The sequence below is a fragment of the Oncorhynchus masou genome, chromosome 29 (genome assembly GCF_036934945.1).
Source record: "Oncorhynchus masou masou isolate Uvic2021 chromosome 29, UVic_Omas_1.1, whole genome shotgun sequence".
Classification (NCBI taxonomy): domain Eukaryota; kingdom Metazoa; phylum Chordata; class Actinopteri; order Salmoniformes; family Salmonidae; genus Oncorhynchus; species Oncorhynchus masou.
Genome location: NC_088240.1, coordinates 24,946,549 through 24,974,402, shown reverse-complemented (window position 1 = coordinate 24,974,402; position 27,854 = coordinate 24,946,549). Strand labels below are relative to the sequence as shown.

Here is a 27,854-nt window from a genome sequence, read left to right as displayed (position 1 = left end):
GACTGGCCTGCACAAAGCCCTGACCGTAACCCCATCAAACACCTTTGTGATTAATTGGAACGCTGACTGCAAGCCAGGCCTGATTGCTAAATATTAGTGCTGACCTCACTAATGCTCGTGGCTGAACGGAAGCAAGTCACCCACTGGATGTTGGAACATTGCTGCGAAAGCCTTCCCAGAAGAGTAGAAGCTATTATGGCAACAAGGGGGCTCCAACTCCATATTAATGCCCATGATTTTAGAATGAGATGTTCAACAAAGTGTCCACATACTTTTGGTCATTTAATGTCACATCGCAATGAAATGACGATAGCTAAATCGTTCTTTCTGAACACTTCAAGGAAAACAATCAGAAACCAAATACATCTCAGGCATCTCTTATTCCAGAAAAAAAATGCTATATCTTCTTTTATAAATAAACAAGTCATAACACCAGCCAAAAGAGGAGCTACACATGTCATACAGATCAGGAGAAACAACTAAATAATTACACTTAAATAAGACATTGTAAAGGCCTCAGAGAGTTAACATTGATAATCACAGTTAAATCATCCAATTCACATTGACCATACATCATATACATAGCAGAAGAGAAACAAGACATGAAACAGAATAGTTTAACCCCATTTCCTTCCCAGAGACACTTACAGTACATACATTACCATTGCTTTTTGGACTATCATTTAGATTATCATAGTTTGATTACATGTTCATAAACAATGTCAAGTTACAGTAGGCAAATTGTTTTAATGTCTTAATTTTACTGAAAGTAAAAAAAAAAAAAAAAAAATTAAGTTACATTTAGATTATGTCTACCAATAAGTGAGTTTAACCCCAAATCACTTACATCTACATACATACCAATTTCAGGACTCTTTTGCATTTCTTTCAGATGCACTACTACTTCACCACTCTATTGAGGCACATGCCTGGGCAAGACGCAGGCTTAAGGTTCTGCATCTATTTCCCTAGTCATGTAGATATGAGTGCAGAAAAGCCATTTAAACAGGAGCACATTCTCATATGTAGACCTTCTACTCCATTTGGTGGTTTCTATCTCTCTGGGTCTTACATGCGTCTCTCACCATAGTCAGCAGGGATTGAACAGAAACCTAACATCCAAACTAAAGACAACCCAATACGATCGGTATTGTATTATTTTTCAGTCATACAAATTATTTTTTGGTACGTGTCAGGTCTTTTTAAAATATTTGTTTTTATACTAAATGTGCAATATTAAGAAAATTAGATAAGTCACACCATCATGGACTCGACACAGTTATGTGGTCAGCTTAGTTCTGGTGCATCATGACAGTCACCAGTTCTATTATCTTGACCTCTTATTCCCTCCCTAAGAGAGGGGACAGAGGAAGCTGAGAGATAGCGTGACATAATTCAGTCAACCCTAATGTCTAAGGGAGTCAAAGACATTGCCCTCATATCAAGTCTGATGAGTGGGTTTAATGAATGAGTGAATGACCATGCATGGTCCTAGCAGTTGTGGTGGCGGCTGAGCGGTCATCGGGGTCTCTTGCGCGTGACGAAGATAAGGACCCTGCGGATGGCAATGAGGCGGTCCTTGAGGGAGGGCATGGCCAGGATGGTGAGCTGGGCACGGTTGTCCAGGGGTAGCACAGCCAACAGCCACCAAGCCCACGCTGGACCACTGGGATTACTCTGGAGGGAGGGATAAACGCAGCCCATTCAATCCCTATATGGCATACAAGTGTGATTCTCACCAGGTGTGTGTGTGTGTGTATGTAATGGTTAGGTTACCTGTGGGTCAGGGTCCTTCCCGGGCAAGTGTCCAAAGTGGCTGATTATCTGGCTCTTCATGTTATCTTTGAGGGAGGTGAACCAGCCACTGGCCTGGTCGTACACAGAAACATAAAGCTTCTGCATCTCTGCTAGTTCCTGGCCCTCCACCTGACCACAAAATATATAATGCAGTTAGCACACAAAGTACACACACAATGGAACACACACGGTTGGGATGGAAGACTGAGGATCACATACACACTCCAATCATACACATATCAAACACACACACAAAACTTACAAAAGTGAGGATATGAATATCTATCAGGATCTATCCAAATACCTCTATTGCACTCGTTGTATCCACATGCATGCAAAACCTTCCTCACACACAGCATTAGCCAATACACACCAACACACACACCTTCTTATCCTCCAGGTACTCGATCTTGGCCGTGTTGTATCCGTCTCTCTGGCCGTGGCTCAGCACTTTGAAGCGGGACACTCCAATGGTGTCGACCACGGACCTCCCATCGGGGAAGAACTTGACATCCCGGACCTCCAGCATGCAGCCATAGTCAGCGAAACCCTTCAACTCGTCAGCGATGCACATGCCAAACCGCTTGGTTCCGGTCTCCATGGAGCGGCGGATCATGAGGCGGTAGCATGGTTCGAAGACGTGCAGTGGACAGGGGATGGTGGGGAAGGCCATGGTGCACACAAAGATTGGCACTTCCTGGTTCAAGCTAGGGTGTAAGGAGGGATATGAGATTGGTTAGCAATTAGCTGAAAAAAGCAGGACTGTCGAAGTGCAGTTAACTCACTGACGATGCTACTACGTGATTAATTTACCATAAAATCAATAGCTATGTAAAGTGATCAAATCTGTGTTTGTGTGCTAATGCATTTGTGAGTGTGAGAGACTCACTTCGACAGTTCCTTCATCTCCTCCTCGTGGATCTTCTTCCTCTCCGCCAGCTCGTCTCCAAGGTAACGCTGCAGCACCTCCTCCATCAGCAGCGTCTTGTTGTACCCTCTAGTGGCCAGATACTGGTATTATACAGAACACAGAGGAATAGGATGTTACATTCACATTCTACTGGATCATCCATGTCTTTGGTGAATTATCCTTTAATTATATATTGTCCCAATATACTACTTCACTCCCTGTGTCAGAGGAAGCTTTGTGCTAACTTTTTTGGTCACGCTAAACCATCCCTCAGACACTCAACAAACACAGAACAGAGATTATATTGTATTACAGACAGCCCCAAGCCATAATTTTTCATAATCACCAGGTCTGCCTTAAGCCATCTATCCACATATAGAGTACAGCTACTTCCTGTGTGTGTGTTTACCTCTGAGAGGTTCTCTTTGCAAAGAGGGCAATTGGGGTTGTGGTCCAGACAGCGCTCCAGACACTTGAGGCAGAAAGTGTGTCCACAGGGGGTGGTGACAGGCTCATAGAACAGCCTGGAGGAAACACAATAACATAGGCTTTATCAGTTGAAGTAATTGTCAGTATGGACTGAAAATCAAACACTGAATGGCTAATCATAAATGCATAATTGTGTGGTGGTTGGTGGTCCTCTTACCTCATACAGAGGGAGCACTCCATATCTCTACTGTCGAGCAGGTCTGCAGCCACTGTCCTCCTCATAGGGGAAGCAGCAGGAGGGTGAGAGGAGGAATAGGCTTCATCTGGTCTGGGCAGTTTGGAGGGGGTGTTGAAGGCTGGGCTGTCCCCACTATGTCTCCTCTTGAGGCCTCCTGGGGGGGCAGGCAGGGCAGCCAGGACACTGGCCAGGCTCTTGGCGTCTTCTAGCAGCGGCTTCTCAGCTTCACTGCTGGGGGACAGGGGGTGTTTGGAGGAGTAGGAGGGACCCTCGCGAGGAGAACTCATACTTGCAATAAACGCTGGGTCCTGGAGAGGAGAAGAGTGGAGTTACTATGAGAAGTAGGTGTGTGGGGAGGTAAGTGTGTGTGTGTGTGTGTGTGTGTGTGTGTGTGTGTGTGTGTGTGTGTGTGTGTGTGTGTGTGTGTGTGCCGACCTGAGAGGAGGAGCCAGGCCTCTGTCGGGTGGTGAGGGGGTGTAGAGAGCTGAGCAGGGCGGGGGGCTTGAGGCGGCGAGTGGAGGGACCACCCTGTAGGGGATGTAGTGGAGTGGGCTGACCATCCTTTTCAAACGCTGACGAGAACAGCTCACTAAGCAGCTACAGAAACACACACTGTCAGTCAACACGCTCATACAATGTCACAGCATTCATAAGTAGCTTATAACTAGTACCCAGAGTTTAAAAGGGAATATGGTGGAAATACAGGACAATGGCTCAAACTGGACAGACTGTCTTGATATAGTTACAGTACTAGTGGTGGAAAAAGTACCCAATTGTCATACTTGAGTAAAAGTAAAGATATCTTAATAGAAAATGACTCAAGTAAAAGTGAAAGTCACCCAGGAAATTACTACTTGAGTAAATGTATTTGGTTTTAAATATACTTAAGTATCAAAGTAAAACGTAATATACAAACGAAGCATGTGTGTTTAGTGAGTCCGCCAGATTAGAGGCAGTAGGGGATGTTAATAAGTGTGTGAATTGGAACATTTTCCTGTCCTGCTACGCATTCAAAATGTAATGAGTACTTTGGGGTTTTAGGGAAAATGTAGTAAAGTAAAAGTTTAAAAAAATATATAAATAGAGTACAGATACCACAAAAACGACTTAAGTAGTATTTTTACTTTACACCACCGGACAGTACATATTGCAGTGAATATGTAACAGCAGTGGAGCTACTAAAACAGGCCACAGTGACAACAGGGGATAGGCCTGGAATAGCTCCCCAGCTAAGACAGCTGGAATGGGGGCATTGCGTCATCACCTAGTGTGGAGCAGAGCAGGATTTAAAACAAAAGTAATCCGGTCTGGTAAGCATGGAGACAGACTTACACTGTCATATAGTGCATAGTAATACTGCATTTTTATATAATTGTGATGTGACATTAAGGGGCATTACATTTGTGGTTAAGTCTGTGTAACTGAAGTAAATGGACAAAAGTTTTTTTTAACTTGTGTATTACCTTCTGAGCTTCCAGCTTCACCGTCATCCAATCAGGCTTGAGCGCTACACACATGAAGTACTCCTTTAAGGCCTCATCATTGTAGTTGGCTTTACTCAGGGCTGAGGCCTTGATGTAGTGGGCCTGTGAAAAAACACAGACAAGAGGGTGTTTTGAGTAGGGAAACACCAAAGTGAGTAGGAAATACTCTGATGGCATTTCAACTGTACCTCTAAAGTATATTCAAAACACTGATCATCTATAATCTGAATATTGTTTCAGTGAGCGCCCTAAACGACCTAAGAGAGATAACCATTTAAAAACAGAAGAAACATGGGAATATAAGGTCATTCTTGTCATAAACCCTCGGTTATATTTCCAGGGACTCTTCAACCTGGTCAACATAAGCTCTTCCCTATTGACACTAGTGCCTGGTTTTCAGGTCTATATGATCTATTTTGCATGTCTATCAGATGCTATAATTTGCATATTAACATACACAAGCTTGTAGCATCCAACCTCACTTACGAACAGACTTGGCAACATCCAATAATACTTTCACACATAAACTATACATGCTCAGGACTGTATGTATTGGGTGCTGACTGGGTCAGACTGTGGTTGTGGAGATGTGATGGGTAGTTCATGACACGACTAGAGACAGGTTAAGCCAAGGCCCAGATATACAGACACCATCTGGTGGTCTAGGTCTATACTCTGCTGGGTTAGGTAGATTGAGTAACATATCAATTTCTCTCACCTTTGGACAGAGAGGTTTGAGTCTGCACAAGCTCTCTGCGTCCTGGATGGCCTGGCTGTAGTTCCTACTGTCCATGTGCAGCTCAGCACGCTGTCCCAGTAGCCTACCTATAGATGGCGCTGTAGAACAGAGAGAACACAGGAAGAATGACAAAATGTTATTTACACCTTTCCACACAGGTACAATGTTGTCCATGTATACAATACCACAAGGAACAGTATCAGTTACTATGCAACAATATGTCAACTTATTTAATGTGTCTTTTCTGCAGAAATGTAATTCGACATTGGATGTTATTCACCCCACACAGTATGAGTAGGGAACACTGGACCAAACAGGAGCATTTCCCTTGAATCAAAATACTGCACCATAGTCGACCATGCAGTCTTTGCCAAGAATAGGTCTACAATGACATGCAACAACCTTCTGGCTAGTGAGAAGGGGAGGGGAGAGAAGAGAGGGTCAACATTCTATTCTGATGAATGATTCTGTCCTGTGTGGCTCAGTTGGTAGAGCATGGCGTTTGCACTCACTACTATAAGCCACTCTGGATAAGAAAACATCTGGTAAATTTACTCAAATGTAAAAAGTTGAGGCCTCCCGAGTAGCGTGGCGGTCTAAGGCGTCACTACACACCCAGGTTCGATCCCAGGCTGTGTCCCAAAGAAAAAACAGTCTGCGTCACCCCCCCTCCTGACTTAAATAAGCAGGTCAGTAGCTGACATTAAAGCAAAAATAATGGGGTCAGTCAGAGCTTCTGTGCTATGCTGTTGGGCCGGCCTCTACTGAAGCACCAAAGGGCCTCTGATGCTGGCTCGCTCTCATTCCTGACTATGCCTAAAAGCTCTCTCTGTAGTAAGGGTCAGCACAGGAGTTTTTTCTAGGGAGTGAGGCTAATTACAGGCCCAAGTTTATCCTGGTAAAACTCAGGTCACAAGGTTGGAGAAAACAACTCCTGGCCATCTATATGGAGTGAACTGTCCAGGGCTGACCTGGTGTTTCAACTTTAAATCAAATCAAATTTTATTGGTCACATACACATGGTTAGCAGATGTTAATGCGAGTGTAGAGAAATGCTTGTGCTTCTAGTTCCGACCATGCAGTAAAATCTAACAAGTAGATTTTAGGAGTGACCTGCATGCCTGCATCTTGCCTAAAATGAGAAACACGTGGAGCATGTTGGAGGAAATAAAACTGGGGCCTGTCTGTGGTTTATACTGTTTTTCCACTCAAAATGGGAGTGAATTTGAAAACCTATATGAATAATACCTTAACATAACTTAGGAATAATGAAAAAAATAGCAGTAGTGGACTACCCTTTCATTTAAAATGTAGTGTCTTTTAGAGAGATAAGGGTAATGCATTAATTGTCATGGTAAAGCTTTCATAAGAGTCCAACATCAGGAGTTGCAAAATAGGACTTGTTTTTACTGGGTTAAATAATGGCCATATTGCAGGTGATGCGACTCGAGGAAATACAAGCAACTTATTCCACCATTTGAAACACAGGTATGTAAATACAGCATGACGGATGAATGCCGAAAACTTAGGAAGAGGCCGCCTTCACAAGAGAAAACAAAGCCCAGGCAAGAATCCATTACGGAATTGCTTGCACACACACACACACACACAAACTCCCTATGCAACACAATCTCACCGATGGAATGAAATAACAGATGCCATAACGTACTACATTGCATTTTGATTGTGTTTGGAGCAAATAATATTCTACAATTACCAAACACCAATATACTAATGGACTTGTACATGGTTTGAAATACGGTTACATTTAAAATCAGCAATAAATGCAAAACTAAATGAATGTTTAAAAAAAAAAATAGGTCTCTTTCTGTAGCAGCATTATATTATCTTAGAAATCACATGCTGGATCACCTGGTAACCAAATAACTTTCTTTGACCTGGTGTAAAAAGGGCGCTAACAGAGAGTAACTGTAGTCTTGCTAACACCAGCCTCTCTACGTCCTTGCAGCTGGCTGTGTAGAAACGTGGGTTGTGTGTCTGCCAGGCTAGCGTACATGCTGACCACACTGCCCGTGATGCAAAATAAATGTACACATACATGTTATTCAATCATTTCATCCAAACTGCTAGAGAGCGTATGCGTAGCCAGGCGCAAAAATAGAACGTGGTTCCATTTGACGCTTGATGCCCTGAAAGTCCCACCTCTCCCATCTCATTATTGTTTTTTTGGAGCATATACCCACGTGGGTGATTGAAAGATGAACTGAGGTACACATTCCAGTCAATGTTGGTTGCCAACCACCATATAAAGTCCACAGAATAATAAGACTGAAGGACGAGAGATTACTATAAACTAATTAGGTTTCTCCTTTTATCTGAGGATTAATTGTTGGAGTAGAAAACACACAATTGTGTGTGACTCAAAATGGGTGAAAATTCTACAAAAGATCCAGAAAAAAAGGACCTTGTGCATTTCAGTTAAAATAACAACCCAATGTTTATACCCAAAGACAAATTAGCTACCAACAGCAAGTCTAGTCAGCATGTAACATGCTGATCACACTGCCTGCGTGAGACTTGCAAAATAAATTTACACATACATGTTATTCAATCATTTCATCAGCATGCTAGCTAAATGTCCATGAATGTTTCATGTGTTTCAACCTATCGCCAAAAATAACACTGAACAAAAATATAAAAAAATGCAACATACAACAATTTCTACGATTTTACTGAGTTACAGTTCATACGTGTAAGGAAATCTATCAATTGAAATATATTCATTAAGATCTAAATCTATGGATTTCACATGACTGGGAGTAGAAATATTCATCTATTGGTCACAGATACCTTAAAAAAAAGTAGGGGTGAGGATCAGAAAACCAATCAGTATCTGGTGTGACCACCATTTGCCTCATGCAGCGTGACACATCTCCTTCACATAGTTGATCAGGCTGTTGATTGGGGCCTGTGGAATGTTGCCCCATTCCTCTTCAATGACTGTGCGAAGTTGCTGGATATTGACGGGAACTGGAGAACCCTGTCGTACACGTCAATCCAGAGCATCCCAAACATGCTCAATGGGTGACATGTCTGGTGAGTATGCAGGTTATGGAAAAACTGGGATATTTTCAGCTTCCAGGAATTGTGTACAGATCCTTGTGACATGAGGCTGTGCATTACCATGCTGAACCATAAGGTGGCGGAAGAATGGCACAACAATGGGCCTCAGGATCTTGTCACAGTATCTCTGTGCATTCAACTTGCCATCAATAAAATGCAATTATGTTAGTTGTCCGTAGCCTATTCCTGCCCATACCATAACCCCAGCTAACCGCCCTCCCACACACCATCTGTCCGGTACAGTTGAAACAGGTGTTCATCTGTGAAGAGCACACTTCACCAGCAACTGAAGCTGGCTACGACCCTGGTGAGGATGACGAGCACGCAGATGACCTTAACAGAGACAGTTTCTGCAGAAATTATTTGGTTGTGCAAACCCAGTTTCATCAGCTGTATGGGTTTCTGATCTCAGGCAATACTGCAGGTGAAGAAGCCAGATGTGGAGGTCTAAGGCTGGAATGGTTAGACGTGGTCTGCGGTCGTGAGGCCGGATGGACGTCCTGCCAAAATCTCTAAAACAACATTGAGTCGGTTTATGGTAGAGAAATTAACATTAAATTATCAGGAAACAGCTTTGGTGGACATTCTTGCAGTCAGCATGCCAATTTCTCACTCCCTCAAAACTTAAGACATCTGTGGCATTGTGTGTTGTGACAAAAGTTCAAATCAAATCCATTTTTATTTGTCACATACACATGGTTAGCAGATGTTAATGCGAGTATAGCGAAATGCTTGTGCTTCTAGTTCCGACAATGCAGTAATAACCAACAAGTAATCTAACTAACAATTCCAAAACTACTGTCTTATACACAAGTGTAAGGGGATAAAGAATATGTACATAAAGATATATGAATGAGTGATGGTACAGAGCAGCATAGGCAAGATACAACATTGATGGTATTGAGTACAGTATATACATATGAGATGAGTATGTAAACAAAATGGCATAGTTAAAGTGGTGAGTGATACATGTATTACATAAAGATGCAGTGGATGATATAGAGTACAGTATATACGTATACATATGAGATGAAAAATGTAGGGTATGTAAACATTATATTAGGTAGCATTAGTTAAAGTGGCTAGTGATATATTTTACATAATTTCCCATCAATTCCCATTATTAAAGTGGCTGGAGTTGAGTCAGTGTGTTGGCAGCAGCCACTCAATGTTAGTGGTGGCTGTTTAACAGTCTGATGGCCTTGAGATAGAAGCGGTTTTTCAGTTTCTCGGTCCCAGCTTTGATGCACCTGTACTGACCTCGCCTTCTGGATGATAGCGGGGTGAACAGGCAGTGGCTCGGGTGGTTGTTGTCCTTGATGATCTTTATGGCCTTCCTGTAACATCGGGTGGTGTAGGTGTCCTGGAGGGCAGGTAGTTTGCCCCCGGTGATGCGTTGTGCAGACCTCACTACCCTCTGGAGAGCCTTACGGTTGTGGGCAGAGCAGTTGCCGTACCAGGCGGTGATACAGCCCGCCAGGATGCTCTCGATTGTGTATCTGTAGAAGTTTGTGAGTGCTTTTGGTGACAAGCCGAATTTCTTCAGCCTCCTGAGGTTGAAGAGGCGCTGCTGCACCTTCTTCACGATGCTGTCTGTGTGGGTGGACCAATTCAGTTTGTCTGTGATGTGTATGCCGAGGAACTTAAAACTTACTACCCTCTCCACTACTGTTCCATCGATGTGGATAGGGGGGTGTTCCCTCTGTTGTTTCCTGAAGTCCACAATCATCTCCTTAGTTTTGTTGACGTTGAGTGTGAGGTTATTTTCCTGACACCACACTCCGAGGGCCTTCACCTCCTCCCTGTAGGCCATCTCGTCGTTGTTGGTGATCAAGCCTACCACTGTTGTGTCGTCCGCAAACTTGATGATTGAGTTGGAGGCGTGCGTGGCCACGCAGTCGTGGGTGAACAGGGAGTACAGGAGAGGGCTCAGAACGCACCCTTGTGGGGCCCCAGTGTTAAGGATCAGCGGGGTGGAGATGTTGTTGCCTACCCTCACCACCTGGGGGCGGCCCATCAGGAAGTCCAGTACCCAGTTGCACAGGGCGGGGTCGGGCTTGATGACGAGCTTGGAGGGTACTATGGTGTTAAATGCCAAGCTGTAGTCGATGAACAGCATTCTCACATAGGTATTCCTCTTGTCCAGATGGGTTAGGGCAGTGTGCAGTGTGGTTGAGATTGCATCGTCTGTGGACCTATTTGGGCGGTAAGCAAATTGGAGTGGGTCTAGGGTGTCAGGTAGGGTGGAGGTGATATGGTCCTTGACTAGTCTCTCAAAGCAATTCATGATGACGGAAGTGAGTGCTACGGGGCGGTAGTCGTTGAGCTCAGTTACCTTAGCTTTCTTGGGAACAGGAACAATGGTGGCCCTCTTGAAGCATGTGGGAACAGCAGACTGAGATAGGGATTGATTATGTCCGTAAACACACCAGCCAGCTGGTCTGCGCATGCTCTGAGGGCGTGGCTGGGGATGCCGTCTGGGCCTGCAGCCTTGCGAGGGTTAACACGTTTAAAATGTTTTACTCACCTCGGCTGCAGTGAAGGAGAGTCCGCATGTTTTTGTTGCAGGCCGTGTCAGTGGCATTGTATTGTCCTCAGGGGGCATAAAAAGTTATTTAGTCTGCCTTCCTGGTCCGTGACTGGGCTGGTTTTCTTTTTGTAGTCCGTGATTGACTGTAGACCCTGCCACATACTTCTTGTGTCTGAGCCGTTAAATTGAGATTCTACTTTGTCTCTATACTGACACTTAGCTTGTTTGATAGCCTTGCGGAGGGAATAGCTGCACTGTTTGTATTAGGTCATGCTTCCAGTCACCTTGCCCTGATTAAAAGCAGTGGTTCGCGCTTTCAGTTTCACGCGAATGCTGCCATCAATCCACGGTTTCTGGTTTGGGAATGTTTTAATCGTTGCTATGGGAACGAGATCTTCAACACACGTTCTAATGAACTCACACACCGAATCAGCGTATTCGTCAATGTTGTTGTCTGACGCAATACGAAACATATCCCAGTCCACGTGATGGAAGCAGTCTTGGAGTGTGGAATCAGCTTGGTCGGACAAGCGTTGGACAGACCTCAGCGTGGGAGCTTCTTGTTTTAGTTTCTGTCTGTAGGCAGGGGTCAACAAAATGGAGTCGTGGTCAGCTTTTCCGAAAGGAGGGCGGGGCAGGGCCTTATATGCGTTGCGGAAGTTAGAATAACAATGATCCAAGGTTTTGCCAGCCCTGGTTGCGCAATCGATTTTCTGATACAATTTTCAGATTAGCCTTGTTAAAATCCCCAGCTACAATGAATGCAGCCTCAGGATGTATGGAGTCCAGTTTGCAAAGAGTCAAATAAAGTTCGTTCAGAGCCATCAATGTGTCTGCTTGGGGGGGAATATATACGGCTGTGATTATAATCGAAGAGAATTCTCTTGGTAGATAATTCGGTCGACATTTGATTGTGAGGAATTCTAAATCAGGTGAACAGAAGGATTTGAGTTCCTGTATGTTTCTGTGATCACACCACGTCTCGTTAGCCATAAGGCATACGCCCCCGCCCCTCTTCTTACCAGAAAGAGGTTTGTTTCTGTCGGCGCGATGCGTGGAGAAACCCGCTGGCTGCACCGACTCCGATAGCGTCTCTCCAGTGAGCCATGTTTCCGTGAAGCAAAGAACGTTACAGTCTCTGATGTCCCTCTGGAATGCTACCCTTGCTCGGATTTCATCAACCTTGTTGTCAAGAGACTGGACATTGGCGAGAAGAATGCTAGGGAGTGGTGCACGATGTGCCCGTCTCCGGAGTCTGACCAGAAGACCGCCTCGTTTCCCTCTTTTATGGAGTCATTTTTTTGGGTCGCCAGCTGGGATCCATTCCGTTGTCCTGGGTGAAAGGCAGAACACAGGATCCGCTTCGCGAAAGTCATATTCTTGGTCGTACTGATGGTGAGTTGACGCTGCTCTTATATTCAGTAGTTCTTCTCGACTGTATGTAATGAAACCTAAGATGACCTGGGGTATTAATGTAAGAAATAACACGTAAAAAGAACCTGCATAGTTTCCTAGGAATGCGAAGCGAGGCGGCCATCTCTGTCATTTTAGAGTGGCTTTTTATTGTCCCCCAGCACAAGGTACACCTTTGTAATGGCCATGTTGTATAATCAGCTTCTTGAAATGCCACACCTGTCAGGTGGATGGATTTAATTTCAGCCCATGAAACATGGGCCCAACACTTTACACGTTGCAATTATATTTTTGTTCAGAATAGCTGATGTAGTATCATGGGTGAATAAAACTGTTTTAAAAAATGGAGTTTTTACAGCAACTTTTTTTTAAAGTGTTATGTAATGAGAAGCACGTCCCATTTCTTTAGATAATAAATATTAAATATTATTATTTCATGTATGCCTCAACTAGTATAAATCATATCAGTGTTACGGAAGAAACTGCAACAACATTGTGTTTTATGCAAATAAATGTGGTTTTTGTAAAGTAAAATTGTGTAAAATAACCAGAGAATTTAATTCAGACGCATTTCTGTAACGAGAATTTTGGGTGAAAATTTACAAAATTCTGGCAAAATGTCAAATGTATTTAAAATAAGACACTGTGTCAAACTAGGCATCTTAGTATTCAAAATTAGTTAATTGTTGCAGATGCATGTTTTTCAAACTCAATTTTCTACTGCCATGGTTGAAACTGAGAATCACCGCAGTGCTGATTTTAAAGATAACCTATGTAGATGTAGAGGATGTGCCACTTATTTAGGCTGCCATGGCCTTTGCTCCAGAGACCATGTTGCCTAAGGCAGGTTGGCATTTATTGTCATGAATCTTGCTCTGGAGGCAGAGCAATTTTCACTAGATGGGCCAGCTGCTAAGTCAAAATGATCTATATTATAGAAATTCTAGAAAACAACCATCTGCTTTTTGGCTTTAAAAAGGTGCAAAATGCTAGCTAGTGACCACTCTGCAGAGCTGCCTCCAGGTCAAGATTCATGACAAATGCCAACATGCTTACATCCAATAATGTAATATGTCCCAATAAAAGGCCTACTTATTATACATAGCCAGTGAGGAAAAGACAACACGTAGTCCAGGCAATTTTAATTTAACAGCATAACCAGTGTGAACATTATTAAATAAATCCATGGGGTATGTGACCCAGGGTAGAAATGTGGGTTTGGTAATAAAGGGGGGGGAGGGGGGGGGGCTACTGGGTTTATGAAAGGATTTCTTCGAAAACTGAAATGGGTACAGTGTCACCCACTATCGGTGACACAATGTAACCTTTATTTAACTAGGCAAGTCACAACGCGGAGTAGTGAAAAGTAGGTAATCTAGACTCCCAGATATTTGGTTTTAAATAGGTAAAAGGAAACAAAATACACAATCTGTTCTAAAACATATGAATTCAACAATTGCTCATTCAAACTCACTGTAAATGTTACATTATCTTACCCAGTTCTACGGCTTTGTTGTATTTGTCCAGGGCATCTGTGTAATCGCGCTTCTTTCGTGAGCCCTCACCTTCTATCCAATGTCTCCTGGCTTTACTTTCAGAGTCGAAACATTTATCCAACAAACTACTGAGAATGACGTTTACTCTAAACCCAATGGACAGGATCTGTCCGTCTTTTTTGTTCAGTTTATGTTTGCATTGTATGCAGTCTTTGACAGTTTCTTCTTCTAAACAATGTTTGCAAAATGTATGGCCGCACTCCAATGTGGTTGGTTCTGACAGTAAACACCTACAAAGGCGGCATGAAAACAAGTCCAAGGGTTCTTCCTCAAACGTCCCATCGGCCTCAACCCCATCGTTTCCATTCCCACTATTATGACAACTCGTTGTCTTCGAATTAATGTTTAACTTTAGCTCCTTCTCGCGAAGAGTCCGTGCTATGTTTTCAACCAGAAGCTGCAATTCGCCTGGCCGAAGTTCGCCAATGTTGGCTGCGGTGCAGTACGAGTCAAGCGCCTCTGCTATCCGCCCGGTCTGGGCCAAAGCGTCAGCTTTGCGCAAACAGAGGCCCCGGTCTGGATGCTGGAGGTCCGCCAGCTGAGAACTATAGATCTCCGCAGCAAGGTCGTAGTCACCTGCCCGGTTTGCTTCCTCTGCCACCTCGAGCATTTCAGGGCATATACCCGCTGCTCCAGGGTCGTATACCGGGTGGACAAACTGCGCCGACTGGTGAGATTGGATTACCGTCTCCATGTTCATCTTGGAATATTACACATAGCAAACTGTGTTCAAAAACACTCCTCACAAAACGTCGTCAGACTAACGTTATAAGGTTACATGTGCCATCGTGAAAGGCTCCTGTCGTCTTCCAAGAGAAGAGCTGGTTAGGCCTCGTTCCGCGATAGCCGAATTGAATACGCACGAAACTGGTGACTCCTAAAATGTCAAAATAGTTTGTATGTAGACTTCCCAAATATGTCAGACTATAACGTTGCATGTGCCATAGTGAACGATTCGTGTCGTTTTCCAAGAGAAGAGCTGGTTAAGAGGCCTCATTACGACAGCCGAATAGAATACGCACCAATCATTTGCTAAAATGTCAAATTAGTTTGGATGTAGACTTCCCGTCTTTCAAACCCGATATATTCGGACTCTGTGTTATAGCACTGTAATGCCTATTTATCTACCCAGCTTTGCTGAATAAATCAGTACAGTAATTCACGAACTGAGGAAGTAACGTTAAACGTCGAGTCAATCCTCTTGTTTGGCTGACAACGGCGTTACGCCTCCCCAAATAACAGCAAGTAACGCTAGGTATGTACTTCTAGTCAGCTAAACATCGTTAGCAACTCAAATCCTTCATCGGAGGTTGGCAGGCTTTAAAAGTCATTAGAAGGCAAAAGGGCGGTTTCCTGGGAGTAACGTTCTGTGGAGCAAAGTTCCGAGTGCAATTTCACGTTACCTGTTTTTATGTAAGAACCGAAACAACCCAATTCATTTCCCTAGCTGGCTAACCTCTGTAGCTGGAAAGCTTAGTTAGTTTCTCTGCCCGGGTCTTGACATTCAAACTTTTCTTGTTCGGTTATAACAATTGATGCCAAAATACTATTAAAATGAAAGTATCTGGTCCTCGCTGTACTCCATACTGTGGCTCAGTTAGCGACTTCAAATTCAGCTATGATGATTCGCCGAACGAAGCGCAGGGAAGCACGTGACGGTAAGTATGAAACGTTATTGGTCCATTAAATGGCTCACTTGTATAACATATCAACATTGCATAACACTTAACGTCAGTGTATATCGCGGGCACTCAGTTCATGTAACAACCTGACATTTATCATCGTTACACTATGTTTTAGAGAAATATATCTGACTTGAGAGACTATCCAGGTATGGTAATAGACTACCTAGACCTAGTTGTTTCATCTTCATTAGAATTGCACTGGTTATATCACTGTTCTGAGGGGGAGGGGTGCATTGTTTTATGTAATCCTTTATATAAGAAGCAGAGCTAGAATTACCCTTACATTTGTTTGAGAACACTGCAAAAACGTATTGCAGTGATTTAAAAGACACAGAAAACAGCAAAAGGTTATTGCTTTAGATAAAGAAAATGATGTCCAAAATGATATACAGTACCTCTCAAATGTAATTTAGGCAGCAGGCTATTTGTATACTATAAATAATATGTTGAATAATTTGTGCAATCTATTTTGTTGTGGTTCAAAAAAGCTTTGTCATTCTTATACTCTTAGCATATGAATTTGAATTTTTTATTTTTTTTCAATGTCTATCATACTGAGTGTAATGTGGGCAAAATTACTGGTGGATGTCAGAACATTTAGCCATTGTCAAAACAGAAACTTTAGCCATTATTCAATATGATAAATATGATGACAAGAATATGTCCACCTCAGGTAGCAGGCTACTACTAAGTAGCTACAAATAAGAACACAAATCCTCATATCTCAGAGTCAGTGTGTAATTGCTGTGGATGACTCTCCCTAACTATCTCTTCCTCTCTCCAACTCTCAGCCAGGTAACAATGTTTATGTCATTTCAAAGTTGCATAAGGATGACCTCAGCTTTTATGATGACTCACATCTCCCAACATTTCACACACTTATGATGCTGCTTCTGTACCAATCTTAATGAGGGAATGGTCTAAACTTAACAAAGAAAATAGAAATTTGAACATTAACAATCACAGGGAAGATAAATCCTTTATCTTTAAGAAAACATGTTTTGTTTTAAGGTTACATAACACAGATGTTGCACTCCTCAGGGGAAAATCATTACTTCTCTCATTTTGTATGACCTGTCTAATCTATGATATAACCCATCCGTCATAGGAAGGAACACAGTGTTCCCTGTTAAAGAGATCCATTGCTCACATCTGATTAAATACTTAGGGTTATTTTCATGTTATGCACTGTATAACAATGTATAACAGTTTTAACTCAGGCAAAAGCAGAACAGGCCCTTAGGGTCTCCTCTGGTCAGTATGCATGCAGAAGTCAGAGAGGTGAAGGAAAACCCAAACCTCCGCTACAAGAACCATTTCATCCCCGTAGCACAATAATCCAGGGCCAACCTGAGATTCTGGTTAAGAAGAGTAGTCCGTAGGTTTTCCCTAAGGAAGAAACTCACTATTATATGTCTTTCACCACATTCTTCACAGTTAAGTATTTACACAGTATCTCATGAGTCACCATGACTACTATAGTAATGTTATAAGATGCTGACATAAGAGTTAGATTTCATAATAGTTGGCATAAAATAATGCCAAGAGGTGCTGAACTTGTTTGAGAAAAATGGCAGATTTGAGCCAGTAATACAGTTGGGGTTATTGACCATATCATTTACTGGTATTTGGAGACCACAAACACAGAACAGGTTTTGACATTATCAGGATAATGTAGGATGTTTATGCCTACACTCTTAGGGGGGGGAAAAGGTGCTATCTAGAACCTAAAAGGGTTATATTCGGCTGTCCCAATAAGATAGCCATTTGAAAAAACCCTTTTTGGTTCCAGGTAGAACGAACCCAAATAAATTATACCTGGAACCAAAAAGGATTCTCCTATGGGGACAGCCGAAAAACCCCTTTGTAGCCCCTTTTTCAAAGTATTAAGAAAAAATTTAAAATACATTTGGGAAAAGTCCCAGGTGCCACTTGCCTAGAATTAAAAAACAATCTGGAGCATCAGACAGGAAAGTTGTTCGCTTGGCATACCTGTTTGGGTAAAACAGTGATAATGCAATACTAACTAATTTGCCCTTCCCTAACACTTTATGGAAGGTTCATCACCTATGTTGTGTGGATGACGTATTATACTGTATATATTAGATTTTTATAATGCTTTTCTACCAACTGAGGTACTCAAAGCACTTTACATAGTACGAGGGGAAATCACCTCACCCACCTTCAATGTGCACCACCAACCTGGGTGATGCATGGCGACCATTTTTGTGACACAACGCTCATCACCCATCAGGTGAGGAGTGATATGCCAATTAGAAATGAGGGGGAGAATTAGGTGGCCTTTATGGAATGGGGCTAGGTTGGGAATTTAGCCAGGACACCAGGGTTAACACCCCTACTCTTAAGATAAGTGCCATTTTTAATGCCCCGAGTTTTAGCACAACCATTTAACATCCCATCCGAAAGACTGCACCCTACACAGGGCAAGGGTGGTATGCTGCTGGCAATTGTTTTAAGTCATAAGTCAAACTAATCACAACCTTTTTACCATTTGAATGTACTACAAACACTTACATCAAACCTCCAAATGATATTTCATGACAATAAGAAAACACATATCCTTTAGAATACATATTTATAGATGTAGAAACCTAAGGCCGTGACAAGTCACTGGTTTATATTGCCCATCTTGAAATACCAGTAAAATACATTTAACATGTAATATAATTAGAAATAGGCATAGAACAAGTCTGAGGTTTATACAGTCCATCATAACAGGCTAGACCATTGAATCAATCAGTTATTCTACACAATTTAATTTACCTTTATTTTACTAGGCAAGTCAGTTAAGAACAAATTCTTATTTTCAATGACAGCCTAGGAACAGTGGGTTAACTGCCTGTTCAGGGGCAGAACGACAGATTTGTAGCTTGTCAGCTCGGGGGTTTGAACTTGCAACCTTTCGGTTACTAGTCCAACGCTCTAACCACTAGGCTACCCTGCCGCTAACTTGTGGAGATCAGGGCCCGTATCCACAAAGCATCAGAGTAGGAGTGCTGATCCAGGAACTGTCCACATAATCTTATTCACTATGATTTAAAAAGGTAAAAATGATTCTAGATCAGCAGAGATCCACAGCTGTTGTTCTGAGGGGTCAAAGTAAATAAAAAGCCCCCTTTTTATCGACACTTTATACTGACACAATGTTAAAAACGGAAACATTACATATAATAAAAAGGTACACAGACAGGCCATGTATGTATTAAACTAGCCTGCAAATGGATAAAATGAATTCACAAAATCATTTTGAGTATAATGGGTTCCCTGTGTTTGGTTTTAGTATGTTGCCATTGGCCTGAAATTGAGAAGTCTCATGATCAGATTTAAAAAGTAATGGTGTGATCAAGGTGTGCTGGAAAAGAGCTTCAGATAGTGGACAGTCTGTATCCACTAACAATTGCTGATGAATCCTCTGACATCTTCAAAGACTGCTGTACTATAGTTTGTGTTATAGGCAACTTTATCATACATCAATGGTTTTGGTAATAGTCCGAAACAAAGAAAGAACAGGGCAAATCTGAAAGGAAAGGGTTGAGGCCTCATCCGCATGGTTTTTGATAAAGCTGTTCCCAGACAATCTCTCAGTTGTTTAGTTCCGTGAGAGATGCAATCACCACCTCCCCCTGAAGATATAATGTTTATAACTAGGGGCTTTTTGTTGAGCTTAAGAGGCAAACAGGGCTATGGGAGAACAACAGTCATGTTGGTTTTGCACTTCTTTAGCCTCAAATTGCAAGCCGTGACCACTTGATGAGGTGATTAGATAGGGTTGGAATATGCCTTCAGTGGCTACACGTGATGTAACCACTTGATGAGGTGATTAGCCAGGGTTGGGATATGCCTTCAGTGGCTACACGTGACGGTCAGGTCTGGTAACTAGGCTGACAGAAACTTGAGGCTGAAGATAGCTATACTTCCTCTAAAGGCTTAGTTCAATCAAACCTGTACTCCAGTATTTGCCCATTAGCTTTTTTTCCCCATTGTCAAATAAAATGACAGATTTTACATTTAAAAACATTCTACCACCAGCCCAGTTAGATACCCTCACAGGTAGATACTATACTTCCAGAATACAATCTCTCACTCTCTCACTCTCATTCTCTCATTCTCTCTCTCACTCACTCACTCACTCACTCAGGAAGTGAAGGCTTAGCCACTAGTGCATTGGGCTGGCCCCATGTAATCCCCTCTAATCAAGGCTATGCCTATTTCATTGTTAGATTTATTTGGATTTGTGGATAGTTATTGTTTTGATTGTCATTGACTGCAACGTAATTCAATTGACACTACATATGACATTAATATATTTTATTTTAAACATAATTTATTCCATCTCCTTTTATTATTGTTATTGCTTGTCACTACTAATGCGAATGGGTTTTTTTGGATTGCGGTGGCATTTGGGCATGGCAATTTGGGGAAAATCAACTTAATTAAAAAATATATACAGTACCAGCCAAAAGTTTGGACAAACCTATTCATTCCAGGATTTTCTTTATTTTGACTGTTTTCTACAATAAAACACATGTGGAATCATGCTGTAACCAAAAAGTGTTAAACAAATCAAAATATATTTTATATTTGAGATTCTTCAACGTAACCACCTTTTGCCTTGTTGACAGCTTTACACACTCTTGGCATTCTCTCAACCAGCTTCATGAGGAAGTCACCTGGAGTGCATTTCAATTAACAGGTGTGCCTTGTTCAAAGTTCATTTGTGGAATTTCTTTCTTTCTTAATGCGTTTGAGCCAATCAGCTGTGTTGTGACAAGGTAGGGGTGGTACTGTATACAGAAGATAGCCCTATTTGGTAAAAGACCAAGTCCATATTATGTCAAGAACAGCTCAAATAAGCAAAGAGAAACAACAGTCCATTATTACTTTAAGACATGAAGGTCAGTCAATCCGGAAAATGTTAAGAACTTTGAAAGTTTCATCAAGCGCAGTCACAAAAACCCTCAAGCGCTATGATGAAACTGGCTCTCATGAGGACCGCCACAGGAAAGGAAGACCCAGAGTTTCCTCTGCTGCAGAGGATAAGTTCATTAGAGTTAACTGCACCTCAGATTGCAGCCCAAATAAATGCTTCACAGAGTTCAAGTAACAGACACATCTCAACATCAACTGTTCAGAGGATTTTTGCTTCCAACCGTCGTGTCTTTGTGAGACACAGAGTAGGTGAACGGATGTTCTCCGCATGTGTGGTTCCCACCGTGAAGCATGGAGTAGGAGGTGTGATGGTGTGGGGGTGCTTTGCTGGGGACACTGTCTGTGATTTATTTAGAATTCAAGGTACACTTAACTAACATGACTACCACAGCATTCTGCAGCGATACGCCATCCCATCTGGTTTGCGCTTAGTGGGACTATCATTTGTTTTTCAACAGGACAATGACCCAACACAGCTCCACGTTGTGTAAGGGCTGTTTGACCAAGAAGGAGAGTGATGGAGTGCTGCATCAGATGACCTGGCCTCCACAATCACCTGACCTCAACCCAATTGAGATGGTTTGGGTTGAGTTGGACCGCAAAGTGAAGGAAAAGCAGCCAACAAGTGCTCAGCATATGTGGGAACTCCTTCAAGACTGTTGGAAAAGCATTTAAGATGAAGCTGGTTGAGAGAATGCCAAGATTGTGAGAATGCCTTCTTTATTTTTATTGATCTACAATATATTAAATATTCTTGTTTACATTGTAGCATTCAAGATAATAGATATCTACGGGAACAAGCCAATTTGCTTACCTTCAGAACTTTAAACTATGCATAAACACCAAGTTTTGCACGATAATGGACTTGCATTATGTTTTATCATCAACAGTTCAATATTAACAAAAACATGTATGATGTGTGACTGACTATTTTACATTTTAAAATGTTTTTCAGGGTTGCAAAAGAGAGAGATGCAAATGCCAACGCAATTCAACAACAACACATATTTGTTTTTGGGCAGAATACCATTTTTTCTTCTGTAATTCACTCAATTGAGGGAGTGAATACATACAATGTTCTTTTACGGTTGTCCATATCCCCAGTCCGTTTCATCACATGCAGTCCCAGCTGGATGAGGTAACCGGCCCCGCATGTCCCTGTTCTCTCTCTATGATCACCTGTCAGATTCTCTCCCACCTGCAGCACGGTCTCCTCACCTCCACCATGTGCAGCACAGCACGTGGCAGTCAGGGTATCATTAAAGAACACAGCCTCCCAGTCCTACGGCCTGTGTTTCACAGAGGTTATGAAAGAAAATGCAACAGCAAAACATCCACAACAACCATCTATCCCACAGAGGGGCTGAGTGGGATGATTGTTTAATGAGTTCTTCTCTCTCACACTCACGCATGCACACATACACACAGCTGCAGTCAGGGGGTTTAGAGCGCTCATGGTGATGTTGCTATGGCAGCAGTGTTCAGTTGATCTCCAGTGTAGCAGGTGTCAAAAATAAACCTAATTTTATATTATGCCGTATTCTATCCAGGTAAAATAGCAACACATTATCCTTGAGAATGACACATCAAATGCTCATCAATTTTACAAACCCTTTTTCCATTCCCTTGAGCATTTAGAGGTAATTGTATTTCCTGCCAAAAGCAATCATTATAAACTGTGACGTATGTTTGTGTCTATAGGCTACATGTTTTGTACTGGTGTTGACTATCTTAACCTCCTCAGAGCAAAATAGCATGGTCCATTTTGATATAGTCTCTGTCAAATCTAAATTAATTTAAAGGTCAGTTTTCCTGTTGTCATGTGTGGATGTCGTAGTCTGAAATAGGTTCATCAATGATTCACACTATGTATTGCCTATAGTCTCTTCTTACACTATAAATATACATTTATGTGGAGACCCCTTCAAATTTGTGGATTCTGCTATTTCAGCCACACCCGTTGCTGACAGGTGTATAAAATCGAGCACACCGTCATGCAATCTCCATAGACAAACATTGGCAGTAGAATGGCCTTACTGAAGAGCTTAGTGACTTTCAACGTGGCACCGTCATAGGATGCCACCTTTCCAACAGGTCAGTTTGTCAAATTTCTGTCCTGCTAGAGCTCCCCCAATCAACTGTAAGTGCTGTTATTGTGAAGTGGAAACGTCTAGGAGCAACAACGGCTCAGCCCTGAAGTGGTAGGCCACACAAGCTCACAGAACGGGAGTGCTGAAGCGCATAGTGCGTAAAAATCGTCTGTCCTCGGTTGCATCACTCACTATTGAATTCCAATCTGCCTCTTGAAGCAATTTTAGCACAAGAACTGTTTGTCGGGAGCTTCATGAAATTGGTTTCCCTGGCCGAGCAGCCGCACACAAGCCTAAGATCACCATGCGCAATGCCAAGCGTCGGCTGGAGTGGTGTAAAGCTCACCGACACTGGGCTCTGAAGCAGTGGAAAAGCGTTCTTTGGAGTAATGAATCGCGCATCAACATCTGGCAGTAAGACAGATAAATATGGGTTTGGAGGATGCCAGGAGAACTCTACCTGCCCGAAGGCATAGTGCCAACTATAAAGTTTGGTGGAGGAGGAATAATGGTCTGGGGCTGTTTTTCATGGTTTGGGCTCCTTAGTTCCAGAGAAGGGAAATCTTAACGCTATGTCATACATTCTTGATGATTCTGTGCTTCCAACTTTGTGGCAACAGTTTGGAGAAGGCCCTTTCCTGTTTCAGCATGACAATGCCCCTGTGGACAAAGCAAGGTCCATACAGAAATGATTTGTCGAAATCGGTGTGGAAGAACTTGATTGCCCTACACAGAGTCCTGACCTCAACCCCAACGAACACCTTTGGGATCAATTAGAACTCTGACTGCGAGCCAGGCCTAATTGCCCAACATCAGTGCCTGACCTCACTAATGCTCTTGTGACTGAATGGAAGCAAGTCCCTGCAGCAATTTAAAATATATATATATATATATATATATATATATATATATATATATATATATATCACCTTTATTTAACCAGGAAGGACAGTGAGAACATGTTCTCATTTACAACTACGACCTGGCCAAGATAAAGCAAAGCAGTGCGACAAAAACAACAACACAGAGTTACACATGGGATAAACAAACGTAGAGTCAATAACAGAATGTTCCAACATCTAGTGGAAAGCCTTCCCAGAAGAGTGTAGGCTGTTATAGCAGCAAAGGGGGAACCAACTCCATGTTTTTGCCCATGATTTTGGAATGAGATGTTAGACGAGCAGGTGTCCACATGCTTTTGATCATGTAGTGTATGTAGTGTCGTGGGACATGGACCACGGAGACTGTCATATTTTTGAGTCAGTAATATTTCAGTCACATAGTTCATTAGACTGTTAAGTCCCTCATATGAAATAAATTAGGCTTTGATGAGATGGATGAAAAATCTTGCCAGAGCTCAAGCAGACACTAGTGATTGTTTAGGATTTGTGCCAAGAGCTCTTTAACCTCTTAACATGTCCATTATCTGATTCTAAACAGAAGAGGTTTGTCTACCACCATTTTACACCACAAGATGGCACCATGTCCTTTACTTCCTTATTCCAGTTTTGTTTTCATTTTACATTTTAAACCCTTTTATACAGTTGGATGTAAGACAATAAACCATTTAGTCATCGACAGATGCATAGGTTCCAGACTAGCATAAACTGAGAATATGACCTTTGTTGAAGAGAGAAGTGTTCTGTCATTGATTGGGCAAGGATAACAAACCTAGTCAATCTATATGCAGTTGAACAGACTCATGATGACAGCATCAGTGTCAAATTACTGGAAGGAAGGAAGTTTTATGACCGTCATTCAACTGGATCATATCAAGTCTTTGCTCTTCCCTGTCTGGACTGACTCACCCCTAGTTAATGTTGTACATAAAATATATTGTCATGGAGACTTGGCAACAGAGGTGATTATGTGACCAATGGAAGTTTACATGGCTGACTAGACAAACATTTAAAAAAAACTAGAGTCGATGTCACCGCCCCTGCGGAAATTGAATTAGCATAATACAAAAATCACCATAACAATCTATCTGTTTAAACTGGCGATATCTATCTCAATCCACCGCATCCTCCGATGTTGCACTTCCGCATCTGAGATGAAAGGTGACAGGGATAGACTGGTGTTTGTCAGACCATGAGACATCCCGAAAATCGTTCTTATCACAAGAAATCGTCTGTAGCGCCTTAACAGTTAGGACCCCTCTGTGGAAAGATGAGACTCCCCACAAGTGTCTTGGGACTGGCTGTACCGACTACAGACAAATCTGTCAACTCCTGACAGTAGCGCTCGAACAGTTTGGGCTACCCACTAATATGACCCCTCTGTGGAAAGGTGAGACTCTCATAAACACGTACATGTCGGTTGTTTTGTTCTAGGACGGACACATGCCTCACAGATCAGCTTGAGTTTTGCAGATAGATTGTGGCTTCTATCAATGTAATTGTCTCCATCATTTCCAGTCCCAGATATATATTTTTTAATTTTAAATATATATATATATGTGTTTTTAATATATTAAATATATTTTTAATATATTTTCCTTATTTATTATTTTCCTGTAACCCTCCCCTAATTAGAGTGAACAATGGACAGCAATACTTACATATACATTTTACGGACACAGTGTATTTTACATTAGTTATCTTTTGCATGTTTTTAGTTCCAGCCCTCAGCAGGAGATTGTTTGTTTAGTTTTTTATTTATTTGATTTTATTTAACCTTTATTTAACCAGCTAGGCTAGTTGAGAACAAGTTCTCATTGCAACTGCGGCCTGGTCAAGATAAAAGGAAGCAGTTCGACACATACAACAACACAGAGTTACACATGGAATAAACAAACATATAGTCAATAATACAGTAGAAAAGTCTATATACAGCATGTGCAAATGAGGTAGGATAAGGGAGGTAAGGCAATAAATAGGCCATGGTGGCGAAGTAATTACAATATAGCAATTAAACACTGGAATGGTAGAATGTGCAGAAGATGAATGTGCAAGTTGAGGTACTGGGGTGCAAAGGAGCAAGATAAACAAATAAATACAGTATGGGGATGAGGTACTTGGATGGGCTATTTACAGACGGGCTATGTACAGGTGCAGTGATCTGTGAGCTGCTCTGACAGCTGGTGCTTTAAGCTAGTGAGGGAGATATGAGTTTCCAGTACCAAAAATAAGTGATTAAATCGATGTAAAAAATATATATATAAAAATAACAAATGTTTTCTGATCTTTCTTATGTCTCTCAGATATAGGACAGACACTTCAGAACATACTTCTTATAGATTATTTTGGGGGACTATCGGTTGGTTGTTCCACATAGTGAATCTGTTTTTCAATGTGTTTGTTTGGGCTAATAGCTGTATGGCCCAAAATATTTGTTCATCAAAAAAAAAATATATTTTTTTTTGGGATACTTCAAACGATCTTAAAATTCTAAATCAAATAGCTAAATGATCCTTGGTATAACCTTAAAACAATTCAATTACGCTCCCCTCTTTCTCCTGGACCCAATGGGATTCGTCTCTCCCTTCCCCCGGAATACGATGGGACGGCTGCAAACTGCCTGGGGTTCCTGTTGCAGCTGGAATTTTACCTGGCAACCGTCCACCCGGCTCCTTCAGGCCATGAGAGGGTGTCCGCCCTCATCTCGTGCCTTAACGGGAAAGCCCTGGAGTGGGCCAACGCCGTGTGGAGTTGGGGGAGATGTGGCGTTGGACCAGTTTGAGGAGTTCACCCGCTGCTTCCGGGCAGTCTTCGTCCACCTGCCCAAGGATAGAGCGGCAGGTGAACGTCTCTTCCATCTAAGGCAGGGGACAAGGAGCGCCCAGGAGTTCGCCCTGGAGTTTCGGACTCTGGCTGCCGGTGCGGGATGGAACAACAGGGCCCTGATCGACCATTATCGCTGCAGTCTGCGCGAGGATGTCCGTCGGGAGTTGGCTTGCAGAGACACCACCCTCACGTTCGACCAGCTGGTGGACCTGTCCATCCGGCTGGATAACCTGCTGGCTACCCGCGGACGTTCAGATCGGGGTCTGTAGGTTCCATCCCCCCGCACCCCCTCTCCGATACCCATGGAGCTGGGAGGATCGGTGCGCAGGGAGACCGGAGGGGGTTCCAGCTCGTGCACCATCTGTGGCCGCAGAGGTCACACTGCCGGTCGATATCGGGTTGGTTCCTCTGGGTATCGAGGCAGGAGGCAGGGCGCTCATGCGTCACTCCAGGTGATCCGCCACCTTTCTCACCCAGAGCCCTCTGTTGCACATATGTTTGTGTATGTCACTTTAGGCTTTATAGATAGATTGTTCGCCCATAGTTTAGGGATCCCCATTGTTCCTGTGGTTGTGCCCTTCCCCGTTCACGCCTTAGATAGTCGACCATTAGGGTCAGGGTTGATTAGGGAGGCCACCTCTCCTCTGGGTAGGGTGACGCAGGGGGGTCAAAAGGAGAGAATTAGTCTCTTCCTTATTGACTCTCCTGCATTTTCCGTGGTGCTAGGCCTACCCTGGTTAGCTTATCATGACCCCACTGTTTCTTGGCCACAGAGGGCTCTCACGGGGTGTTCGCAGGAGTGCTCGGGGAGGTGTTTAGGGGTTTCCATTGGTGCTACTGCGGTGGAAAGTCCAGACCAGGTTTCCACCGTGCGCATTCCCCCTGAATATGCCAATTTGGCTCTCGCCTTCTCCAAAAAGAAGGCAACTCAACTCAATTACCACCCCATCGACGGGGCGATTGTGTGATAAATCTCCTGGTAGACGCTGTACTTCCCAGGAGTCACGTGTATCCCCTCTCACAGGTGGAGACGGAGGCTATAGAAACATATGTCTCCGAATCCCTGTGTAAGGGGTACATTCGGTCCTCCACTTCACCCGCCTCCTCGAGTTTCTTTTTGTGAAGAAGAAGGATAGGGTCTGCGCCTGTGTATTGACTATCGGGGTCTGAACCAGATCACGGTGATGTATAGTTACTCGCTACCGCTCATAGCCATAGCGATTG

The 27,854-nt window shown here is 42.8% G+C and overlaps 2 protein-coding genes across 2 annotated transcripts in view; one reads left to right on the top strand and one right to left on the bottom strand.

The window, feature by feature from the left end:
- Positions 1 to 263: 263 nt before the first annotated feature.
- Positions 264 to 15,782, bottom strand: LOC135519246 (LON peptidase N-terminal domain and RING finger protein 2-like). The gene is made up of 10 exons (XM_064944365.1): positions 14,121 to 15,782; positions 5,577 to 5,695; positions 4,838 to 4,960; positions 3,810 to 3,971; positions 3,354 to 3,682; positions 3,117 to 3,231; positions 2,687 to 2,808; positions 2,183 to 2,504; positions 1,777 to 1,926; positions 264 to 1,677 (listed from the first exon to the last, which is right to left on the bottom strand). The coding sequence occupies exons 1-10, from the start codon at positions 14,878 to 14,880 to the stop codon at positions 1,519 to 1,521; spliced, it is 2,361 nt and encodes a 786-aa protein (XP_064800437.1). The 5' UTR covers positions 14,881 to 15,782; the 3' UTR covers positions 264 to 1,518.
- The window catches only part of LOC135519248 (neuromedin-U-like), a 25,503-nt gene continuing 12,411 nt past the window's right edge, over positions 14,763 to 27,854 (top strand). The window contains exon 1 of the mRNA XM_064944367.1: positions 14,763 to 14,850. The gene's annotated coding sequence lies outside the window, so the exon portion shown is untranslated. The remainder of the gene's footprint in view (positions 14,851 to 27,854) is intronic.